Genomic DNA, 25,050 nt, shown 5'->3' with positions numbered 1-25,050 from the left:
TTAAGTTTATGTGTAGATAATTGTGTGTATGTATGTACATATACATTAAGTTTATGTGTAGATGATTGTGTGTATGTATGTACATATGCATTAAGTTTATGTGTAGATGATTGTGTGTATGTATGTACATATACATTAAGTTTATGTGCGTAGATTACTGTGTGTGTATGTATGTACATATACATTAAGTTTATGTGTAGGTGATTGTGTGTATGTATGTACACATACATTAAGTTTATGTGTAGGTGATTGTGTGTATGTATGTACATATACATTAAGTTTATGTGCAGATGCTTGTGTGTGTATGTATGTACATATACATTAAGTTTATGTGTAGATGACTGTGTGTATGTATGTACATATACATTAAGTTTATGTGTAGATGATTGTGTGTATGTATGTACATATACATTAAGTTTATGTGTAGATGACTGTGTGTATGTATGTACATATACATTAAGTTTATGTGTAGATGATTGTGTGTATGTATGTACATATACATTAAGTTTATGTGTAGATGACTGTGTGTATGTATGTACATATACATTAAGTTTATGTTTGTGTCTAATTTTTCATTAATCAAGATGAAATTACTGACTTAGGTTTGTTGTTTTTCTAGCCAAAGACGTCTTGGGGTTCCGAGCAGTCCAAATGAATGAAACTGACCAAGCTAGAGCATGTGTCAACTTTACTGTTGGTAACTCCGAAACGAAAGAGTTTTATTCACCGAATTATCCACGAAAATATCCAAATAACACTGTCTGTATAAAGGAAATAACAGGTGCAGTTTAAAATAAGATTACATAGAAGAATTAACAAGAGCAATTTGTGTGAATAAAAACCACAATATATCAATGTCGAAAACAATCATGTAAGCTGCATATTATACAAAAGAAAACGTCGAATTAACTGGTTTCATAATCAGTCACGCACATTATATTACAAAAAGAAATTTTTGAATAACACTGTTACAATTACACACTAAATGTAGCCAGTATATTGTGTACATGGAGTTGTTGAAAATAAATATCTCTGTATATTATATAAAAATAACAATGTTATATACAGAAAAACAATAAACCTAAACCTTACGTTGGAGAGGAATAAATGTTGAATCTAGTTAGCTGTTATATAGATAAATAATTGTAAACAGTTGAAGGTAACTGTTATAAATGACAGTAACAGAATTAACTGTACATACTTTTATTCACTGAAGCAATAGACACAAACGACACATTATCTATTAAATGAACGTTCGATATATTTGTCTGTCACATAAACTGTGTAATACATAAAACTTTTCTAGCCATTACAAGTTCAGTAGTTTTAAATGGCATAAAACAAACGATGAACGTAGCTGCCCTTTCATGACAACTACATAGTTGTAAACAATTCATTTCGTGAAAATTATGCGTCAAACAATAGATACAAATAATAAACTGTATATTTTATAATACAGTATTTTCCTTGAGAAGATACGTAGGTGGCACCACTAATACTTAGGAAAACAACTTATTCAGCGCCTTCTTTTGGAAGACAAGTTTGATCTCATATATATTCATATCATTAAATCCCCTTTGGGCGAGTAAAGGACTCACTAACACGATCAATAGTTTCACAAATCCTACACCAGGGTTCCTCATATCTTTATTGTGTTGGCGACCCCTCGAACTACTTGTAGATTTGTCATTGAACTACAAATTCTTGGAATATAGATGATAAATGAAACTTCAATATACAATCAAGTTTTATTCATCATAATACAATATCATTTTCGATCGCTACTAAATGTAGTTTGTAAGTTTTTGTAGGCCAAGGTTAGTATAGGAGTTTTTTGTAGGCCAAGGTTAGTATAGGAGTTTTTTGTAGGCCAAGGTTAGTATAGGAGCCGTTATCAACCCCCATTTATTCACTCCCATGTTCAACTTTACCTACCGAAGGGCGGTTCATATCGACTGTTATATATATTTATTCTTCACAGTTCTACCAACTATTTAATATCAAACTAAATTAGGCTACATCAACTTAATAAAAATACCTTGACTTTCGATCAATTACTATGTTATTCAATTACTTGTAATCGATTATATTACTATGTTGCTCAGTTATTTGTAATCGATTATATTACTATGTTATTCTATTACTTGTAATCGATTATATTACTATGTTATTCGGTTATTTGTAATCGATTATATTACTATGTTATTCAGTTATTTGTAATCGATTATATTACTATGTTATTTGGTTACTCGTAATCGATTATATTACTATGTTATTCGGTTATTTGTAATCGATTATATAACTATGTTATTCAGTTACTTGTAATATGTGATACTGTTCCAAATTTACAAACATGCACACTTACATTCCTGTGTCACATAAGGATATCAACATACGGTAATGCTACCCAGGAATTATTGATTTGCTTATAAGATCAACGAATGTTTCACACGTACATGAATTACAAGTAAATATTATAAGTTTGTTCTGTGTGAGAAGTTGACGAATCTCAGTTTACTAAATAATTGCGGTTTTCAAGCTCATTACATGTTTTTTTTTCTTTTGTCTGTTGCATAGTTCTTCGGTATTTCGACGTTTTTTACATTATAAATATTCTAGCGTAAGCTCATATTATTTTAATAGTTTGGTTTTGGTAAATAATATTAACGTTTGTCCTACTTGAGGGAACATCCTTTCATCGATCAATTCTAATTTAAGTGCTCCTACATTACGAATAAAACGTTTTATCGTTACAGTCAAAGTACATTGAGTTCGTTTTCATTACGTTTCTTGGAGACATTATAGAAGTTGACCGTGTATTTTTACTAGCTCCCTACGGGTATTGTATTGAATTAGACTTTCGCGACACCTTCCACTTAGAGGAAGCCAACAATTGCCAATACGACTTTCTAGAAATTAGAGACGGCCCCTACGGATATTCTGACCTGATCGGACGATTCTGCGGAGCATCCTTTCCACCACTGCTCAAGTCGAGTGACCGCCACCTGTGGTTGAAGTTCTCATCCGATGATAGTATAGAGTATCTAGGATTCAGAGCGGTCTACAAGTTTGTCTCAATTAAAGGTATGTGTTGTTATTAAGTCTAACCAGAGCCAGTTACGTAAGGACTGTTTAGTTCGTTAGTTTTTCAGGGCCTGGCATGGCCTAGCGCGTTAAGGCGTGCGCTTTGTAATCTGAGGGTCGCGGGTTCGAGCCCGAGCCGCGCCAAACATGCTCGCCCTCCCAGCCGTGGGGCGCTATAATGTGACGGTCAATCCCACTATTCGTTGGTAAAAGAGTAGCCCAAGAGTTGGCGGTGGGTGGTGATGACTAGGTGCCTTCCCTCTAGTCTTACACTACTAAATTAGGGACGGCTAACACAGATAGCCCTCGAGTAGCTTTGTGCGAAATTCAAAACAAACAAAACAAACAGACAACTCGTTAGTTTTTCATCAAGTCTACGCTCAAATATGATAAAAAATGTGCAACAAATATATGTACCTTATGTGACACGACTTATGATATTTAAGATGTACCTTATGTGACACGACTTATGATATTTAAGATGTACCTTATGTGACACGACTTATGATATTTAATATGTACCTTATGTGACACGACTTATGATATTTAAGATGTACCTTATGTGACACGACTTATGATATTTAAAATGTACCTTATGTGACACGACTTATGATATTTAAGATGTACCTTATGTGACACGACTTATGATATTTAATATGTTCCTTATGTGACACGACTTATGATATTTAATATGTAACTTATGTGACACGACTTATGATATTTAATACCAAGTGTTTCAAAAGCACAATAATTTGATAACGAAACAGATAAAATTCTAATGATTCTACCCAATGCCGTGTTCTGACGTTCTTTGTTCAATTAATTAATAATATAAGTACACTTCAAAGCTGTTTCAGTAATATCAGTTTCATGTAACTTTTTAATTGTTAATATTTGCTTATTTTTGTATTTCTAATGAGCCCGGCATGGCCAAGCGTGTTAAGGCGTGAGACTCGTAATCTGAGGGTCTCTGGTTCGCATCCCCGTCGCGCCAAACATGCTCGTTCTTTCAGCCGTGGGGGCGTTATAATATGACGGTCAATCCCACTATTCGTTGGTAAAAGAGTAGCCCCAGAGTTGGCGGTGGGTGGTGATGACTAGCTACCTTCCCTCTAGTCTTCCACTGCTAAATTAGGGACGGCTAGCGCAGATAGCCCTCGAGTAGCTTTGTGCGAAACTCAGAAAACAAACAAACAAATATTTCTAATGAACAATGTCCCTAGCTGGGTCAGCGGTAAGTTTACTGTGCTAATATCTGGAGCTCATTTCATGCAGTGGACACAAAAGATATCCCAATGTGAGTTTGCTCTAAAACAAATATCATAAACAAGTAACGAACCATATACCAGCCTTTTAATGTTTTGAAAAACGGCGAATATTTTTAAACCAAAAGGTTCGTAGGGCAATAAATGTTGCGTTACGTTGAGTTATATTTAAATGTGTATAAGGTACAGGTAGTTTTCGATTTACACTATTCGTTGCACGCGTTTTTGGATTAACACGATTAATTGAATGACGTCATTTATCGCTTTACACGCTTGCGAATTTGGATTATCGCAATTTTCGAGCGATTTCTCTGTTGTAGCGATATAAATAAAAGTATTTTCTCACGATGTCCTTTAGGTCAAGCCAATGCAGACGCTTTATTACAATAACAGCCGCGGTAACGCGACGCACGACAGTTGAAGTGACGTTACAATGACAATAACATTACGGGTATCTGTGCACTCGCCAGACGGTTGCAGGGTCCGTTTGGCATTAAAATCAATTTATGATGGTCACACTGGAGTTGATGTTTACTGTAGATACACTATGTTGACTGCGTAAGCGCAGGCGACACATGTAACACTATACAGAAAATGGGCACTTTGAGACACGATGAGACGAAGTTCAAAGAGATTCGCAATATTAACGCCATGCGCGATGATTACATCACGAATAATTTCGAAGGTTTTGCACACGTTTTTCCACTGTCACTATTCTGCAGTATATTACGACTACATTAATGTCATCCGCACTGGGATTGCACGCATCGTGTATACACAGTGAGAAAGAGCGTATGACTTACGTCACTAATTACTGGAATGTAACTGTCACGTGAAACTATATATGAAATAATTCCACGTGGGGGAACTGGGAAACATAACTTCAAGAGACGAAATAATTTGAAACAAATATTGTACACAAAAGCAGACCTGACTTACCAAACATTTCTTGTAGAACGTGACGAACCTTTAAAATAGTTTACTTGTTTGTAGCTAAGCGCAAAGCTACACAATGGGCTATATGCGCTCTGCAAACCACGCGTATCGAAACTCGGTTTCTGGCTTTGTAAGTCCGCCAACATACCACTGTGCCACTGTGGGTGGCTTTAAACTAATAATTCATTTATCTATGAACCTTGATTTCTATCACACTGTAACATCTTTAGTTTAAAGATTAAGTGTAATCTGTAGAAATAACTGTATGATTCTACTATAACGAATGTTAACATGTGTTATTACACTACTATAACGAATGTTAACATGTGTTATTACACTACTATAACGAATGTTAACATGTGTTATTACACTACTATAACGAATGTTAACATGTGTTATTACACTACTATAACGAACGTTAACATATCTTATTATACTATTATAACGAATGTTAACATATACTCTTCAAAACAAGAAACGCAAAAGGGTTTGTTTGTTTGTTTGTTTCTTAATTTCGCACAAAGCTACTCGAGGGCTATCTGTGCTAGCCGTCCCTAATTTAGCAGTGTAAGACTAGAGGGAAAGCAGCTAGTCATCACCACCCACCGCCAACTCTTGGGCTACTCTTTTACCAACGAATAGTGGGATTGACCGTCACATTATAACGCCCCCACGACTGAAAGGGCGAGCATATTTGGCGCGACCGGGATGCGAACCCGCGACCCTCAGATTACGAGTCGCACGATTTAACACGCAAAAGGGATATTTTTGTTATTTTAAAGAGAAATATATGTAATAACGTTACAAGCTCAGAGTATGTGTTGTTACACGTGTTAAGGCACTGATTGTCAGGCCAAAATGACAATAAAAGTTGTGCACTTTGAAAACGGAGGAAAACATCGGATTTTTCGCCAAAATGCATGCGTGTCCAATAAATTTGTTTGAGAGATCTGCATGTTCTGCAAGTGCAACATGTGCAAAATCCCTATAAAAGTGACGGGTTTTCGGTTTCCATAACTCAGTGTTAAGCCACAGACACGCAATACAGTTACGCCAAGACTGACTGAAGCACAACGCAACAACGCCATCGATCAGATGTTGCCAGAGCTGTGAATGTCCACCCAAGCACCATCTCAAGGCTATGGAATCGTCACCAACAACATGGATCAACTCGTGACCGTCCACGATCTGGCAGACCTCGTGTGACCACGCCCGCACAAGATCGCATCATCCGGTTACGTCACCTCCGGGATAGGACCACCACTGCGACGTCTACTGCCTCAACCATACCAGGGCTGCGTAGGATTTTCGATCAGACCGTACGCAACCGTCTACGAGATGCAGGAATCCGACCTCGACGTCCAGTCAGAGGCGTCATCCTAACCCAGCAACATCGTCAAGCACGGCTGCAGTGGACTCGGGCACATCGGGTATGGCCTCATCGACGATGGAGGCATGTTTGGTTCAGCGATGAATCACGTTTTATGGTTCGTAGGCAGGATGGAAGGACCCGTGTTTACCGTCGCCGAGGTGAACGTTTTGCAGTAAACTGTGTACAGGAAGTTGACAGATATGGTGGTGGCAGCGTCATGATGTGGGCTGCCATCGCCTACAATGCCAGAACAGACCTTTTGCACATTCGAGGGAATCTTACGGTTCAACGATACGTCGACGAGATTCTTAGGCCCCATGTGCAACCCATCATGGTGAACGTCAACGGCGTTTTTCAACATGACAACGCCCATCCTCACACAGCCCGACTCACCACTGTCTTCTTGAGACACCACAACATCAACGTTCTTCTCTGGCCCTCCAGATCACCAGATTTAAACCCCATCGAACATCTTTGGGACGAAGTCTGCGACGGCGACAACCTCAACCGCAGACTCTACCTCAGCTTGCAGCAGCTTTGCAGGCTGAGTGGACAGCCATTCCACAGGATGTGATTCGTCATCTCATCGCTTCCATGGGCAGGAGATGCGAAGCAGTTATTGATGCTCACGGGGGGCATACTCGTTATTGACGTTGAGTGACGTTAAACTTCAAATAGTGAGCGTGGACTTCGCCTTTGCAGGCTTTGGATGTTCAGCAGTGAATGTGCAAAGTTTCACACATGTCATACAGAACTACCCGGAATAAACTTGTTAACAATTTGTCTCATATTTTGCCTTTTGCGTTTCTATTTTTAAAGAGTTTATGTTATTACACTACTGTAACGAATGTTGATATATGTTATTACACTACTATAACAAACGTTAACATATGTTATTACACTACTGTAACGAATGTTAACATATGTTATTACACCACTTACCTTGTTATGGGTTTCTTTTCCAGATTTTGTTCGTCCTCCCTCAGACGGTAAGTTTTTCGTTACTTTATTCACTGTAACAACATAAGAAAATGATTGTTTTCCAAATGTTATAAAAGATTTAACAATAGATGTGATTAGCATTGTAAACGTCTGTATTCCAACTTAATTATATAAATACAAATGTTTGTTTACATAAACCGCTTTATTTTCGAATTTTAATAACACTATGTAACGAAATTTTTACTTTTTCTTGTATCTGGACAGAAAGTGTTATTTCCCAATTACTTATGCCTAAAGTAAATGGAAAAGACCTATTTTTCTCTTCAAACTTTGCTTTTGTGACCTGGGTAATAAAATTTTCAAAGTTACCTATTTTCCAGAACATTCCAGGTAGATTCAGTGCTGAGTAGCTGATAGAGAATTTTCTCGAACTTACAAGAATTTTCGAAAACTTTCTAGAATGTTGTAGAACTTACGAGAATTTCTGGAACTTTCCATAGTAATATATATATACAGGGGCTCACCACTCACCACTTCATTTTAGTTCTAGCTGTCTAAGTGAACACATAGACCTATATGATTTTATCAGAGATGGCATCAAGAAGCTGCAACCATTCTCCAGACACATTCTGCTATGTATGTGGTCAATTTATCAAGACAAGAGCGAAAAAGTACTCTATGACAGCATCTGTTAAAATGTGTGAAGCCTACAAGTCATGTTTCGTCATGTCTATCGGGGATCAAGATAAACTCTGTGCACCTTATTTTACCTACGAGCACTGTAAAAAATCTCTGTAAGGCAAAACTGATAGTTTTTGCTTGCATGATTAGCAATATTTTATATTGTACAAATTTTAGGCCTTTTAAATTTTAAATACTTTTTGGTGCACCACAAAGAGGAATACAAGAGCGTCAAGACCTTGCTAGAAGCCTTGAAGTATGATGAATATGGTTGGGAGGTTATCAGAGCTGTCAAAATGATGACATTCCTGATGGGTCTCCAAGGAGGCTTTTCCAAGTTTCTCTGTTATCTTTACCTTGGGAACAGCAGGAACATCGCAGCGCTCTACAACAGGAAGTACTGGCCACAAAGGACCGAGTTCTCTGTGGGGAGACGCAATGTCAAGTGTGAGCCATTAGTGGACCTCCAGAAGGTGTTTTTCCCACCATTGGATATAAAATTGGGTCTTATGAAACAATTTGTCACAGCTCTTCATAAGGAGCCTGCAGCCTTCAAGTACTACCTTCGAGACTTCTTTCCTAAGCTGTCTGAGGCAAAGGTCAAAGCTGGTGTCTTCGTTGGACCACAAATAAAGAAGATCCTGGAGTTCACAGAATTCCCCAAGAAGCTCAGTAGGAAGAAGTAAAAATCTTGGGGCAGCTTTGTTGCAGTGGTTTGGGGCTTCTTGGGCAATCACAAGGCAGAAATTTATGTAAAACTGGTTGAGACTCTGGTGAAGAACTACGGCAAAATGACCTGCAGGACGTCCCTGAAAGTCCATATCCTTGACGCTCATCTTGATAAATTCAAGAAAAAAAATGGAAGCAAGGCGAACGCTTCCATCAAGATATACTGGACTTTATTGCCGCTACCAAGGAAAAATGTGCATTTTGCCCGTTTTTACATAGAAAATAGGTTAATTTCTAAATTTCATTATACAGCTCACAAAAGCAAAGTTTGAAGGGAATAATGGCCATTTTCTGTACTTTCACAACATAAGCTATTAAGAAATTACACATATTATCCAGGAACAAAGTTTGTGTTACTCAGTGTTATTTGTGTTACATGGTGTTATTTGTGTTACATGGTGTTAAATTGTTAAAAAACGTTTATGAACTTCTTTTTCCCACCTATACTTTTCATCCTACAATCACGACCTCTGTCTGATAATCTAGAAAATTACTTCGTATCTCAATCTTACTTAGGATTTATTTTTAAATTTAAGACTCAACCGTTTGTTTGGTAATAAAAGTAAAACGCGAATTAAACTGATAGAAACTAGGAATAGTTAAAAACTGAAATATCCATAACACAATCGATTAAAAACATCTTCATAGAAATAAGGCCCTCTTAAAAACTATAATATTTTAACTATCCCATAACGTAATTGTTTAAAACTGTCTTCGGTTAAATGAAATACGTATTAAACTATTTATTTACACTAAAAAATAATATAATTTTTTTTTCATTTCCTTTGTTCATAGAATGTATTTTCTACAAGGGAGGATCCGATGGATTAATTAGTAACAACGACCTAACAGAAAACATGTTTAACTATTCGTTAAAATGGGATGTGCCTTTAGACTGTACTTGGGTTATCCAAGTATATCCGGGTTGGAAGGTAAGACTTCTTGAAGTATAAATAATAATACTTGGTAGGAACTCGGAAACTATCAAACAACAAGATTTCACGATAGAAAATAAAATCTTCAAAATGCAACAGAAAACTCGTTGTTTTATCTCGAGCAGTGCAGTGTACTAACAAGTTATTATTCATGTTATTGTTACTCTGGAACAGCTTTAAAACAGTACATTGTACTGATAGAAGTTATTGACTTTATTATTGCCATATAGCAGAATATTTTACCAATATTAATTATTATGAACTAGTTTTATGGTTCTTTAAAAAGCAGTATATAATTCTCAATGTCTACTAAACCTACAATTTTTAGAATACAAAACAACAGGATACAATGAACATATCTTGAAGGTATATATAGCACTTTTAAAAAGTTTTGTTCTAATTTGAATTAGTCTGTAATATATTCAAAACAAGATATGTGTTTATCTAAATATTTTGAGTCTATAAAATAAGTTATGCAGATGTTAGCTGTTTACATTTTAAAAATATACTATTACTAATTAAAGTCGGGCCCGGCATGTCCAGGTGGTAAGGCACTCGACTCGTAATCTCAGGGTCGCGGGTTCGTATCCCCATCACACCAAACATACTCGCCTTTTCAGCCGTGGGGACGTTATACTGTGACGGTCAATCCCACTATTCTTTGATAAAAGAGTTGGCTATGGGTGGTGATGATTAGCTGCCTTGCCTCTAATCTTACACTGCTAAATTATGGACGGTTAACGTAAATAGCCCTCGTATAGCTTTGAGGGAAATTTAAAATAAAACAAAACTAATGATAAGTTCTCATTAAATTTTACTTGTTTGTTCCTGTAACGCAAGAGACGACTTTAAATTATCACGATATATGTTTCTAATGAAGATTAATATATTGAGATTCCTTTATGGCTGACAACCAAGTTGGATTAGAAGCGCGTGCCTACTAATTACTCTAGTGACTTAATAAATAAAGAAATGTCTGTTCCTGATATTGTAGCTGTTACTGCACTAGAATTAGGACAATAATCAACTCCAGTTGTCAGTATTCAAGTTCACGACACAATTAAAATGTACACATTTTTATAAACAATCATAACTAAATTCAAGTATGTGATAGAATATTTCATAACAAATATGTGAGACGATATTTCATAACAAATATGTGATACGATATTTCATAACAAATATGTGATACGATATTTCACAACAAATATGTGATAGGATATTTCACAACAAATATTTTATACGATATTTCGTAACAAATATGTGATACGATATTTCATAACAAATATGTGATACGATATTTCACAACAAATATTTTATACGATATTTCGTAACAAATATGTGATACGATATTTCACAACAAATATGTGATACGATATTTCACAACAAATATGTGATACGATATTTCATAACAAATATTTTATACGATATTTCATAACAAATATGTGATAGGATATTTCGTAACAAATATGTGATAGGATATTTCATAACAAATATGTGATACGATATTTCACAACAAATATGTGATACGATATTTCACAACAAATATGTGATACGATATTTCATAACAAATATGTGATAGGACATTTCATAACAAATATGTGATACGATATTTCATAACAAATATGTGATACGATATTTCACAACAAATATGTGATAGAATATTTCGTAACAAATATGTGATAGGATATTTCATAACAAATATGTGATAGGATATTTCACAACAAATATGTGATACGATATTTCACAACAAATATTTTATACGATATTTCGTAACAAATATGTGATAGGATATTTCATAACAAATATGTGATAGGATATTTCACAACAAATATTTTATACGATATTTCGTAACAAATATGTGATACGATATTTCACAACAAATATGTGATATGATATTTCACAACAAATATGTGATATGATATTTCACAACAAATATGTGATAGAATATTTCGTAACAAATATGTGATAGGATATTTCATAACAAATATGTGATAGGATATTTCATAACAAATATGTGATAGGATATTTCATAACAAATATGTGATACGATATTTCATAACAAATATGTGATAGGATATTTCGTAACAAATATGTGATACGATATTTCACAACAAATATTTTATACGATATTTCGTAACAAATATGTAATAGGATATTTCATAACATTAGTCTTCCATTTTCAGAATACAACAAAAATAAAATACCGAGCGTTGTTGTTTTGAATTAAGTACAATATGATATCGGTGCTCTGCCCATCACGGGTATCGAAACCTGGTTTTTAGCGTTGTAAGTCCGCTGAGCCACTGCGGGTGGAGGGGCAAGACCGAGCGAACATTTAAATAAAGCCAACATCGAATTCTTAATTTTGATCAGCGCCCTGTTTTCGGTAGCAATACCTACATTATCCTGCCTATTTATAATTGCTTCTAGAGGGCCAGCAATGTATGTTTTGAAAGTGTTCGACCTGTAATCTATAAATATCACTGAGACTAGTATCGCAATCAATTAGGCTGTCTTCGCCATTTACTTCTGCAAAGTTGAAATAAAGCTGTTTACTTCACAAAACAACATGTGCAATTGTGCCTCTGAATGGCATCAAGAAGTGAGAAAACGTTGCGGCCGAGCTGGTCGTGTGCATCCTGGTTTATATTTCCACCTCTATTCTCGTGCCAGTTTTGAAAAGCTAGACAATTATACCACTCCTTAACTGTTTTGTACTTCCCTGGATGACACGACCATATTGTTTTGACTGGTTGGTATCAGTAAGATGTTGTCATTGATGCTATTGTAGAATCTGAAGTCAACTTCAAACCTCTTGATAAAATCTTGGATAAGTTGCCAGTTCAGTCTCGTCTTAGAAACATCTGCACACTAAAGATGATCAATTTGTGCTCACAGCACAATTCTACAAGTTTTAGACACCAGTATTCCGGTCGTCTTGCGAGGGTGCATCGATGTTTCCATAGGATGAGATTAATGACCATGCAACTGTATTGAATGTTTACAACCAGTGGGAAGATGCTTGCATGCCAGTGGATTACGCTGAGTAAGGCTTCTTTGGTCAGTTTATCTTGTCCGTACCAACGTTGATATAACTGCTACAATCTGCTGGGTTTCTTGAGGAAACCATGTCAGTAAGAAGCATGATGCTATATGCATCACACAGTGAACTAAACATGATCCTAACAATTCTTCTAGTACGTTATTACCCATCATTAAGGATAAGAGGACAGCTCTCATTAAAAAAACTGTACCAACTGTATAAACATATATAGAAAACGTTTATTTCCTTTCTTTATATTTGGAGAGAACGTCTGAACACAAGCTATGTCGTGTAAACAAATCACTGTGGTAACACATCTTCATCTGTTATTTGGGTGCTCCAGATGTGAACTAGCTAATGAGTGTGTCCTCCTTCATCGATGGATAGATCTCAAGATCTAATCTCATGTAGTTAGTAATGATTATTGTACTTCGGTCCCCAGTAGAAAACCTTATTATACATTATGCTTATAATAGATTGTTCACTGTCTCACTGAATTGGATCCACTTAATAGTAGGTTGGATGATGTGGTTCATAAACTATGTGAGATGGATGTTGGAAAACTTCATTTGTTGTATGATATGTTATATGGCTCTGATGAAACTCCTCGTAATGCTAAGTACTAGCCGGGCAGATGAGGTGGCTCATCTTTTCAAGGAGGTACATTTCCAGGTGGACCACCGAGAGGGAGAATATCTCTATAGTAGGTTATTAGAGACATCAACAATGTAATCATGTATGTGTCTTTGTACTGTGGTTGAACATTGAATCATGTTTCTGAATGACAGTCAGCTTAATGTTATATACTTATGTTTTAAAGTTTTCCGTTTATTTCCATGTAACTTTTTGGGAGGATGAAAGGATTGAATAAAAATTACTTTGTGTGATTTAAAATATTGACTGAGTTAGTGTCGAAGAAAAACAACATTTAACTAAATTATTAACCTAGAAATGACAGCATTAAGTTAAGCAATGTAAAGAGATCCTAGCGGCAGAGTTGCATACAAAAAAGTAACATTGTTTGAAATAAAACAAAGAATTCTTAAATAAGTGATATATAAAAGTAACATTGAATTAGGCAATGCAAACTTGTCCTAATGAAATTTAGAGGCATAGAAAACCAACATTGAATTTTTCAATTTAAAATAGTGTTAGCTAACATAGTTAACTAGTACTGAGTTTTAATTATTCCTATTATTCTAACTTACTTTTTTAAATCAGTTCTTTAATGAACAATACTATGATATTATCATTTTGAAAATGTTGACACAGTTTTTCAAAACAATAGAAAGGTTTAATTACAGGCAACAGTAACATAGGTCTCTGAAGTAATTACAAATACACCTAAAAATGCTATCGTCTTATATTCCTAATATAATGTTATACATACACCATTGTCGAACGTTAGGCCCACGTAAGTGATTTTACGTTCAATTTTCAGAATATCAGGCTTTTACCACAAATATGATTTCATTAAAAAACAACGACGTAAAATTACTTTAGTTTAAAGTGAGCAGAATATATCAATGTCAAACAATTAATACAAAGTATGCCACATCATGTAGGTTTAATAAACATATTTATGAACCTAATTTCAGTGGCAGTTGTTGACACTAAGCTTATTTAGGAAATATTGAATTCCATGAGTTAGCAATAATCGTATTGTCCCCATGACAGCTAACAGAATAAAATTATCCAGAACTATCATCTTCCATGCTTCTTTGGCATTAAGTTTTTTTTATTCTTGTTTCAGATGTATTTAACTTTCCAGAAATATCAGCTTGCCCAACCTAACAACTGTTATCTGAACTACATCGATATTTATGGAGAAAGCCTCAGCGTGGACTCTAGACTTGACAGGTTTTGTGGAACAGCGACAGAACCTCAACGGTCAAACACTAACATTCTTCACGTTCGCTATTTTGCCCAATCAGAAGCCTTGGATGGTGTGTTTAAAATACTTTATACAGGATTCAGGGAATCAGGTAGGTCTTGGTTATAATATTTACTCCAACTGTAAAAAGAATGTTTTATATCTGACTTAAATTTTCTAGTAGTCGTATAGAGAAAACCGTATTAACTTTCTAGTAATAAGGATTCTGTGTGTTCTAGTAGTCGTACAGAGTAAACCGTATTAACTTTATAGTAATAAGGATTCTGTGTGTTCTGGTACTCTTATAGAGTAAACCGTATTAACTTTCTAGTAATAAGGATTCTGTGTGTTCTAGTAGTCGTATAGAGTAAACCGTATTAACTTTATAGTAATAAGGATTCTGTGTGTTCTAGTAGTCGTATAGAGTAAACCGTATTAACTTTATAGTAATAAGGATTCTGTGTGTTCTAGTAGTCGTATAGAGTAAACCGTATTAACTTTATAGTAATAAGGATTCTGTGTGTTCTGGTACTCGTATAGAGTAAACCGTATTAACTTTCTAGTAATAAGGATTCTGTGTGTTCTGGTACTCGTATAGAGTAAACCGTATTAACTTTATAGTAATAAGGATTCTGTGTGTTCTAGTAGTCGTATAGAGTAAACCGTATTAACTTTATAGTAATAAGGATTCTGTGTGTTCTAGTAGTCGTATAGAGTAAACCGTATTAACTTTATAGTAATAAGGATTCTGTGTTTTCTAGTAGTCGTATAGAGTAAACCGTATTAACTTTATAGTAATAAGGATTCTGTGTGTTCTAGTAGTCGTATAGAGTAAACCGTATTAACTTTCTAGTAATAAGGATTCTGCGTGTTCTAGTAGTCGTATAGAGTAAACCGTATTAACTTTATAGTAATAAGGATTCTGTGTGTTCTAGTAGTCGTATAGAGTAAACCGTATTAACTTTATAGTAATAAGGATTCTGTGTGTTCTAGTAGTCGTATAGAGTAAACCGTATTAACTTTATAGTAATAAGGATTCTGTGTGTTCCAGTAGTCGTATAGAGTAAACCGTATTAACTTTCTAGTAATAAGGATTCTGTGTGTTCTGGTACTCGTATAGAGTAAACCGTATTAACTTTATAGTAATAAGGATTCTGTGTGTTCTGGTACTCGTATAGAGTAAACCGTATTAACTTTCTAGTAATAAGGATTCTGTGTGTTCTGGTACTCGTATAGAGTAAACCGTATTAACTTTCTAGTTATAAGGATTCTGTGTGTTCTGGTACTCGTATAGAGTAAACCGTATTAACTTTCTAGTAATAAGGATTCTGTGTGTTCTGGTACTCGTATAGAGTAAACCGTATTAACTTTCTAGTAATAAGGATTCTAGTAATTAATAACTTTTAATTTAGCTAAGAGGATGGGAGATAAATCAGTAGGTCTCATGTTGTTGCAAAACATTATGTGTCTTAGATACAATATAGGATATGAGATAACAAATTATATACAGATAAAATATCTCACATCCGTATAACTGTTTGTATAAACCGAGCTCAAAATACAGATTGGATTAATTGTTAGAAATATTTTAAAAAGTAATAATAAAGTGCTTTAAGAAATAACTGTTCACGCATTATGTATAAAACTGAAACCTTGTTACGCGGATAAGGTAAAACATAAGTGTATACTTGTATTTATTTACGTAATAAAGGGCTAATAAGCAGGTTCTGCAAAAGCCCACATAACCCTTAAACGGCGGCCATCATAAATTATGCTGCTACCTGCAACATTACTGCTGTTTAGGGGTTAAAAATAAACATCGTCTTAGTAATGACGGTCTGTGAAAGTTAAACATCAATGTGTTTACAAGTTATATACTCACTGTCTAAGGCCCACGTTCTCCAAGTTATATCGAGTCACGTACCTTTTTTCACACTCTTTAGCACGAGTCCTCGCTCTGCGCACTACATTTATAATGTCGTTGACTTCACGTTAGCAGTGAATACGTGCATCGTCTGCTACTGAGATCTACCGACCTCTACTAGTCAGCTTCTTCAGGCACTAGGTTCAGTTTATTATCTAATTTGCTTTGATAAGTGTTCTGGAAACTTTGTTTTTGCATTAAGGGAGGAAATGTTGAAGATTAATGGTTTAAGAACACTCCTGGAACATAATCCAGAACCCATGATGATCGAAGGTAGATGTGCTAAAAATGTTCGACACAAACTCAGAGAATTTCAGAGGGAAGTCACTTTATAGGATAGCTTGTTGAGCCATGACTATAATGTAGCACTTGAGAAAACCCATCAGAAACAGTTTTAAAAACCTCGTGATTGCTCAAACAAATTCACGTGATTCAAGTTGTCTTAATGTAAAGCATGTCTATTTTTGCAAATTCGAGCACGAGAAAACACGTGTGATAGTGAATGATGCCATTTATATGTCGTTTCATCTGCGGTTATAATTTTGTTTATTGAACTGGTACAAGAACTACATGTTTATATTTATATTTAAATATCAAATTGTGTGTTTGACATTCATTAACTTACTTTTTATCATTTTTGTCAAATCCAGAAGCTCAGAGTGTCTAGTGGCAAGGGCGTTCTACTCACAACCTAAGGATCGCAAATATGTATGCCTATCGGCGATTATTCTTGCTGATTAGAACTGTTCCCACCCCGAACTTAAATCGTCTTGACTCATAAAATTAGTGGCTGACCATACATTACGTTACGAAAAGATGGAATGCTAAGAGGTCAAAAGGCAAAGGTTATAAGAAGCCAAAACTGCATATGTCTAGCCCCCAGACTAATCATTTTACGCACTAGATAAGCAAGTTAGGCCTAAGCTATAAAACTGAGTGTTTCGTTGAATAGGTTTCACTTACAGGCTGGCTCATCAACCATACATTGGAATCCAGTTAAACCATGAGAGGGCAGAAATTATTATCAAAACTACGAGCAACTGATGTGAAAGTTTACACCACGTGGTTATACGTAGACAATGACGCAATATTGAAACTGAAATAAGCCTAAAATATATAAGTTTCAACTACGATTTGTGAGATTGAAATGAACCATTAATAAGACAAAAGCCTTGAGCTAAAACGTTGTTGTGTTTACAAACATGTTGAAAGGAAGTGTGGGCACTTGAGTTTTATATTCGTTTAATAACTAAAAATTATAAGCACAGATATACGGACATTATTATTTACAATAAAAATATTCTTCTATACGTCTTCTAGTGCTAAATGTTTGTAGCTGAGCACAAACTTTCACAATATGTGTTACCTATGCTGTGCCCACCACGGGTATCGAAATCCGGTTTCTAGCGATAAACGTCCACTAGTTTGTCGCTGCGCTAATGGGAACAGAAACTTCAAGAATAATCATGTATATGTTGTTTTTGTCACATGGATTTGTGCGAACAGTCACGAACATAAGTATAGACCGTAGTGCCTCATCGGCACTAGAAAATACAGCGAAATATTGTGATTGTTTTAGTATGACATATTCTGTGTGGATGTTATTTTTTTTCTTATAATAAGGTCACATCAGACGATCTGCTGAGCCCACCGAGGGGAATCAAACCCCGGATTTTTAGCGTTGTAAATCTGTAGACTTACCACTGTACTAGCAGAGGGCATAACGTATTCTATATTTATAAGCGTGTGAAAATAATGCCTTCTGTGTCATCAGTCTGTGTTATCTGAGTTACAGTAGGTGTAACACTATTCTGCTGATACCGTGTTATCCCTACCAGAATAGCAGAAGAACCTTGGGTGTTAATATTTATTTATTGAGGAGCTACAGTAAAGCTTCCTGACTTCTTAATTTGTCACAATATTACAATAAAACCTCCTGACTCTGTCACAGTAACTGCGAAGACTTGGTTGTAACAATATACAGGGTGCCAGAAAGATGTTCTTTTCAATTATTAGAATTGTCTTGCGCATAACGAATTCAAATATATATGGCGTGAAAATGTATCTCAGGACAGCTGGTATGGCTATTAACACTTTTACTAATAAAGCAGAGAACAACATTTAGAGCCTCTCATGTGATCTACAGGCTCTGTTTAATTAGTGAAAGTGTTAAATACCCACACCATCCATCCTGAGATACATTTTAACCTCAAGTGGTTTTCTCGTCATCACTAAATAGCGTAAAAATTCATTGATTGTTTTTGTTATTGTTTTTTTCTAACTCTGTTGATAATTGTTTAGGTGATATGTATATATCCAGTTTATTGGTATAGAATTTCTTCTGTACGTATCACTTACTAGTACAGTATTTCTTCTGTACGTATCACTTACTAGTACAGTATTTCTTCTGTACGTATCACTTACTACTACAGTATTTCTTCTGTACGTATCACTTACTAGTACAGTATTTCTTCTGTACGTATCACTTACTAGTACAGTATTTCTTCTGTACGTATTACTTACTAGTACAGTATTTCTTCTGTACGTATTACTTACTAGTACAGTATTTCTTCTGTACGTATTACTTACTAGTGCAGTATTTCTTCTGTGCGTATCCTTACTAGTACAGTATTTCTTCTGTGCGTATCGCTTACTACTACAGTATTTCTTCTGTGCGTATCACTTACTAGTACAGTATTTCTTCTGTGCGTATTACTTACTAGTACAGTATTTCTTCTGTACGTATCCTTACTAGTACAGCATTTCTCTCTGTACATGTATCACTTTACTACTACAGTATTTCTTCTGTGCGTATCAATTTACTAGTACAGTGTTTCTTCTGTGTAATGTATCACTTACTACTACGGTATTTCTTCTGTGCGGTATCATATTACTACAGTATTTCTTCTGTACGCGTATCACTTACTACTACAGTGTTTTCTTCTGTGCGTATCACTTACTACTACAGTGTTTCTTCTGTGCGTATCGTATCACTTACTGGTGCAGTATTTCTTCTGTGCGTATCACTTTACTAGTACAGTATTTCTTCTGTAATGCGGTATCACTTACTAGTACAGTGTTTCTTCTGTACGTATCAATTTACTTAGTACAGTATTTCCTCTGTACGTATCACTTACTAGTACAGTATTTCTTCTGTACGTATCACTTACTAGTACAGCATTTCTTCTGTACGTATCACTTACTAGTACAGTATTTCCTCTGTACGTATCACTTACTAGTACAGTATTTCTTCTGTACGTATTACTTACTAGTACAGTATTTCTTCTGTACGTATCACTTACTACTACAGTATGTCTTCTGTACGTATCACTTACTAGTACAGTATTTCTTCTGTACGTATTACTTACTAGTACAGTATTTCTTCTGTACGTATTACTTACTAGTACAGTATTTCTTCTGGGAATTTTCTTTACTGGTTTATCCGTGATAACGAGAAAACCTACTTGTAGAAAAAATTATATCAGTAAAAACGGCTGATATAGGTAGAAAAAGATATGGATAGAAAAAGATATGGGTAGAAAAAGATATGGATAGAAAAAGATATGGGTAGAAAAAGATATGGATGGAAAAAGATATGGGTAGAAAAAGATATGGATAGAAAAAGATATGGGTAGAAAAAGATATGGATAGAAAAAGATATGGATAGAAAAAGATATGGGTAGAAAAAGATATGGATAGAAAAAGATATGGGTAGAAAAAGATATGGATAGAAAAAGATATGGGTAGAAAAAGATATGGATAGAAAAAGATATGGATAGAAAAAGATATGGGTAAAAAAAGATATGGATAGAAAATAATATGGGTAGAAAAAGATATGGGTAGAAAAAGATATGGGTAGAAAAAGATATGGATAGAAAAAGATATGGATAGAAAAATCACTATGTAGAGGAGCAAACAACGTTTCTTCTTCGGTCATCGTCTGTTTGTTTGTTTGTTTTGAATTTTCGCGCAAAGCTACTCGAGGGCTATCTGCGCTAGCCGTCCCCCAATTTAGCAGTGTAAGACTAGAGTGAAGGCAGCTAGTCATCACCACCCACCGCCAACTCTTGGGCTACTCCTTTACCAACGAATAGTGGGATTGACCGTCACGTTATAACGCCCCCACGGCTGAAAGGGCGAGCATGTTTGGCGCGACTACGATTCGAACCCGCGACCATCAGATTACGAGTCGCACGCCTTAACACGCTTGGCCATGCCGGGCCCGGTCATCGTCAGGTTCACAAAGAAAGAAAGAGGTAACTGACCGATAGTTGACTACACGTTTGAAGACGGTTTTGTAACTGAGTACAGAAATGTAGAGGGCGTGTTTAGGTGTTGGATATATTTATTAATATAGGTATAAAGGTATGTAATTTTTACATACTATAGATCTCAGTTTTGTGCTGGTTTTTGAATAAATTTGTATTAACTGGAATGTCATATTTTGTTACTAGTTTTTGCCAAATGTTGGTTATTTTTCTGCTGATGTCGGAAATATACGGTATACACATGGTTTCGTGATTTGGTTTTAAATCGTGGGATATATATACTTTTGTTGGTTGATTTTGCTTTCTGTCTAGGTGTGTGCGTATAATGTTTTCTACGGTTTGTGGAGAAAACATATTGATGTTGATGAAATATTGTTTTATTTTGTCTAATTCCTGGTTACTTTTATCTGCGTATTTTACTTACTGATACATCATTTTGTCTACACGTTTCACTGCTACAAGAACTGCGTTACTTGATGCAGAGTTGACAGTTTAAACTGACGTTAGTTAGCCACTTTATGATAAAATGGACTCTAGACTTCAAGGCCTATTTCATCTGAATAAATAGATCTCTGTCTGAAAGAAAGCTTAGCCACTGTGAAGTGTTTACTCAAGAGTTTCATCAGATCTGATGAACCGATACGTTGGTCAGGAAATGTATTCATCACAGTTATTAATCACAGTTATCCGGGCCGTTTGAAACCGAAAACCATCATTTGTTGTTATTAATCACAGTCATCCGGGCCGTTTGAAACCGAAAACCATCATTTGTTGTTATTAATCACAGTTATCCGGGCCGTTTGAAACCGAAAACCATCATTTGTTGTTATTAATCACAGTTATCCGGGCCGTTTGAAACCGAAAACCATCATTTGTTGTTATTAATCACAGTTATCCGGGCCGTTTGAAACCGAAAACCATCATTTGTTGTTTTTCTTTATATTGCACAGCAAACTGCGACGTTCATGCTAATTTCATGTGAAAACAAAACGACAAAATCGAACAAACAGTCTCCATGTTGAATACACAAACAAGCTTGGCTACGTGCAGCAGGAGCTGAAACAAGGTTAAAAATAGACCGATTAGAGGACAAACCTTTTTTAGAGTTCCTCGTGAAGCATTTTCAAACGTTTTTGCACAAACACGTCAGAGAAAATGGTTTTGTTTGATTTTATAGTAACTAATGTATATATTACATATATGCATATAAGGTGAACTACAATAACTTTACCGGAAAGCTATGCATGATTTATATTTATATTTAACCCTCGTTGTAGAAAATATATCTTTAAAAGCTATTAAATTATACAGTGTATGTAATTCCAACAAATCATTTCAGAGATTGAACATAATAAAAAACAAGAACAATAGAGCTAACACTATCCACCCTCTACTATATCTCTGTGACGTAGTGGTAAGTTTCAGACTTTTTTGATGCTAAAAATCTGGATCTGACACTCTTTGTGGGCACAGCATAGATAGCCCATTATTTAGCTTAAAAACTCGTGGCTTAAAGTATATTAAGCTCGGTCAATATATTGAAAGAAGGATAGTGTTAAATAATAGAAGAATCGCCCGGCATGGCCGAGCGCGTTAGGCGTGCGACTCGTAATCCGAGGGTCGCGGGTTCGCATCCCAGTCGCGCTAAACATGCTCGCCCTTTCAGCCGTGGGGGCGTTATAATGTGACGGTCAATCCCACTATTCGTTAGTACAAGAGTGGCCCAAGAGTTGGCGGTGGGTGGTGATGACTAGTTACATTCCCTCTAGTCTTACACTGCAAAATTAGGGACGGCTCAGGTTTCTCCTCCTGGTTGGGGGTTGTGCAGTAGGCTAACAATCTACTCACTAAAAAACCAGCCTGTTAATGAATCCGCAAGCGATTGCGGCCCTATGTTCTTTCATGGAATCGAGTGGCATAATAATAATAATAGAAGAATCGAACAAAATAGGCATAGTTGAGATACTATTATTTATTCTGATGACTCTATATCGGTATTTTCTTAAGTGTTTTACGTCTGATAAAACGCTCAAGAAATACCACGGTTTCTTGTTAATATCAGGAGTTAATAATGATTTGTTATGGAAACGAGTATATCCTGTTCTCTACCACACTCATAATCCCCTCTTAGATCTCAAATCGTTAGCTTCAAATGAAAGCAGAAAGGAGTAAATGTTAATATTGTAACTTTGGTTTCATTATTACGTGTTGTTAGAAACACAAGAGCTGTTGGAAATGTGTCTCAGGACGGCTGGTATGAATACTAACACTTAAATAAAACAGAGAACAACGTTTTAATCTTCTCAGGTCATCATCAGGTCGAAACGTTCTTCTCTGTTTTCTTTTGGTAAAAATATTTATACACATACCAGCCGTCCTGATATACATTTCTACTTCGAGTGGGTTTCTCGTCATCATGAATATGAGGGTTAATCCCAGTATTCGTTGGTAAAAGAAAAGCCCAAATATTGGCGGTTGGTATTGTTGACCAGCTGCCTTCCTAGGATGGACTAGTGCATATGGCCCTGAAGTAGCTTTGCGCGAAACTCAAACCAAGTTATAAACATTTTAATGTAAGACGTTAAAGCTGTCAAACTGAGCAAGGAAGAACAAACTTACCTACTGCGTTTTTGTCCCTAGGTGGCAGCACTATATTTTTACTTTTACTGTGAACACTAAAAAGATATTTGCTTCATAGTATGGTTTGGTTTTGTTGAAAATGATATTATTCTTTTCGCGATAAATTTAGATTGTTTTATGTACTTCTAAACACTTAAGTGTGAACACTTCTGAGGCACTTTTGGAAGGTGGTTTTATTCTTGAGGATCTTGTCCAGCAAGACTGTTTTCTCTGGACTTCTTGGATCAGTCCAGTGGAAGAAGGGAGCTTTTTGGAACGGATGGTTTATATTTAAATAAGATAGGACCTGACTACTGCTATTAATTAATTCAGTTGTATTGATAATTTTAAACTAGAACCAGACAGTGACGAGAGCCCGGAAAAACTAAATACAAAATAAAAGCAGAGTTTGAACTTTTGGAAGTTAAGGTATCGTAGTTTCTCAATAAAAGATGTTATTTTGGTTTTGGAATTTCGCGTAAAGGTACACGAAGACTCTCCGTAAGCTGTTTCTAATTTGACAGTGATAGCCAGCTAGTCAACACCACTCGTGAGCAACTCCTGGGCTACTCTTTTACCAACAAATAGTGAAATTGGTCGTTTCATTATAACTTTTCCACGACTAAAAGGACAAGCGTGTTTGAAAAAGTTATCCAAACCCGCAACTCGCAGATTGCGAATCGAGTACTCCAACCATCAAGCCATGCTATACCAATATAATTGTGAGGAATTTATTATTGTTATCTTAATTGTTCTAAATTATAGCATTCATTAATTATGTTATTTGGTTTATTTACAGTATTATTTTTATTTCTCGCAAACGTTTCGTCTCTGTTCAGATTAGTAAGTAAGGCTATGAAGTTCTTGGAGTAACGTACAACATCCGTTAGTCCGATCTAACCATCTCTTACTTGATTGTTGTTACTATACCTTTAACTTATAACAACCTTGCAGAAAGGATTTTGTTTTTAGTTGAGCAGTTTCTTCATAATTTCTGAAAAAAATGAAAATAATAAGAGTGAACATTACTCAAACTGTTGAGTTACCAGATTTCAATCAATAACGTGTTTCTAAAACAAATTGCCTCCTAAAACATGAAGCAATCAAACATTGCCTTTTCTTATCCGTTTTACAAAGAACTGATGACAAGTGTTCGTTATATATAAATACTGGTTAATGAAGGAACGTTATTATACCAGCACCACTTCCTATCTTTTAAATGTTTCCTATATAAAATAATTCTTATCCGTTTTACCAAGGACTGATGACAAGTGTTCGTTATATATAAATACTGGTTAATGAAGGAACGTTATTATACCAGCACCACTTCCTATCTTTTAAATGTTTCCTATAGAAAATAATTCTTATCCGTTTTA

The 25,050-nt window shown here is 35.4% G+C and overlaps 1 protein-coding gene across 2 annotated transcripts in view; it reads left to right on the top strand.

Moving 5' to 3' along the window:
* LOC143231683 (neuropilin and tolloid-like protein 2) overlaps positions 1-25,050 on the top strand; it is a 424,980-nt gene that overhangs the window by 357,657 nt on the left and 42,273 nt on the right. For both annotated transcript variants that reach the window (XM_076466271.1, XM_076466270.1), the window contains exons 4-8: positions 620-781; positions 2,830-3,084; positions 7,623-7,646; positions 9,805-9,941; positions 14,744-14,975. In XM_076466271.1, the coding sequence (XP_076322386.1) occupies positions 652-781; positions 2,830-3,084; positions 7,623-7,646; positions 9,805-9,941; positions 14,744-14,975 (778 nt within the window). In that variant the 5' untranslated portion in view covers positions 620-651. The remainder of the gene's footprint in view (positions 1-619; positions 782-2,829; positions 3,085-7,622; positions 7,647-9,804; positions 9,942-14,743; positions 14,976-25,050) is intronic.

Source organism: Tachypleus tridentatus, chromosome 11, assembly GCF_004210375.1.
Source record: "Tachypleus tridentatus isolate NWPU-2018 chromosome 11, ASM421037v1, whole genome shotgun sequence".
Classification (NCBI taxonomy): domain Eukaryota; kingdom Metazoa; phylum Arthropoda; class Merostomata; order Xiphosura; family Limulidae; genus Tachypleus; species Tachypleus tridentatus.
Note: the sequence above shows the minus strand (reverse complement) of the source record. Positions and strands in the feature narration are given on the sequence as shown.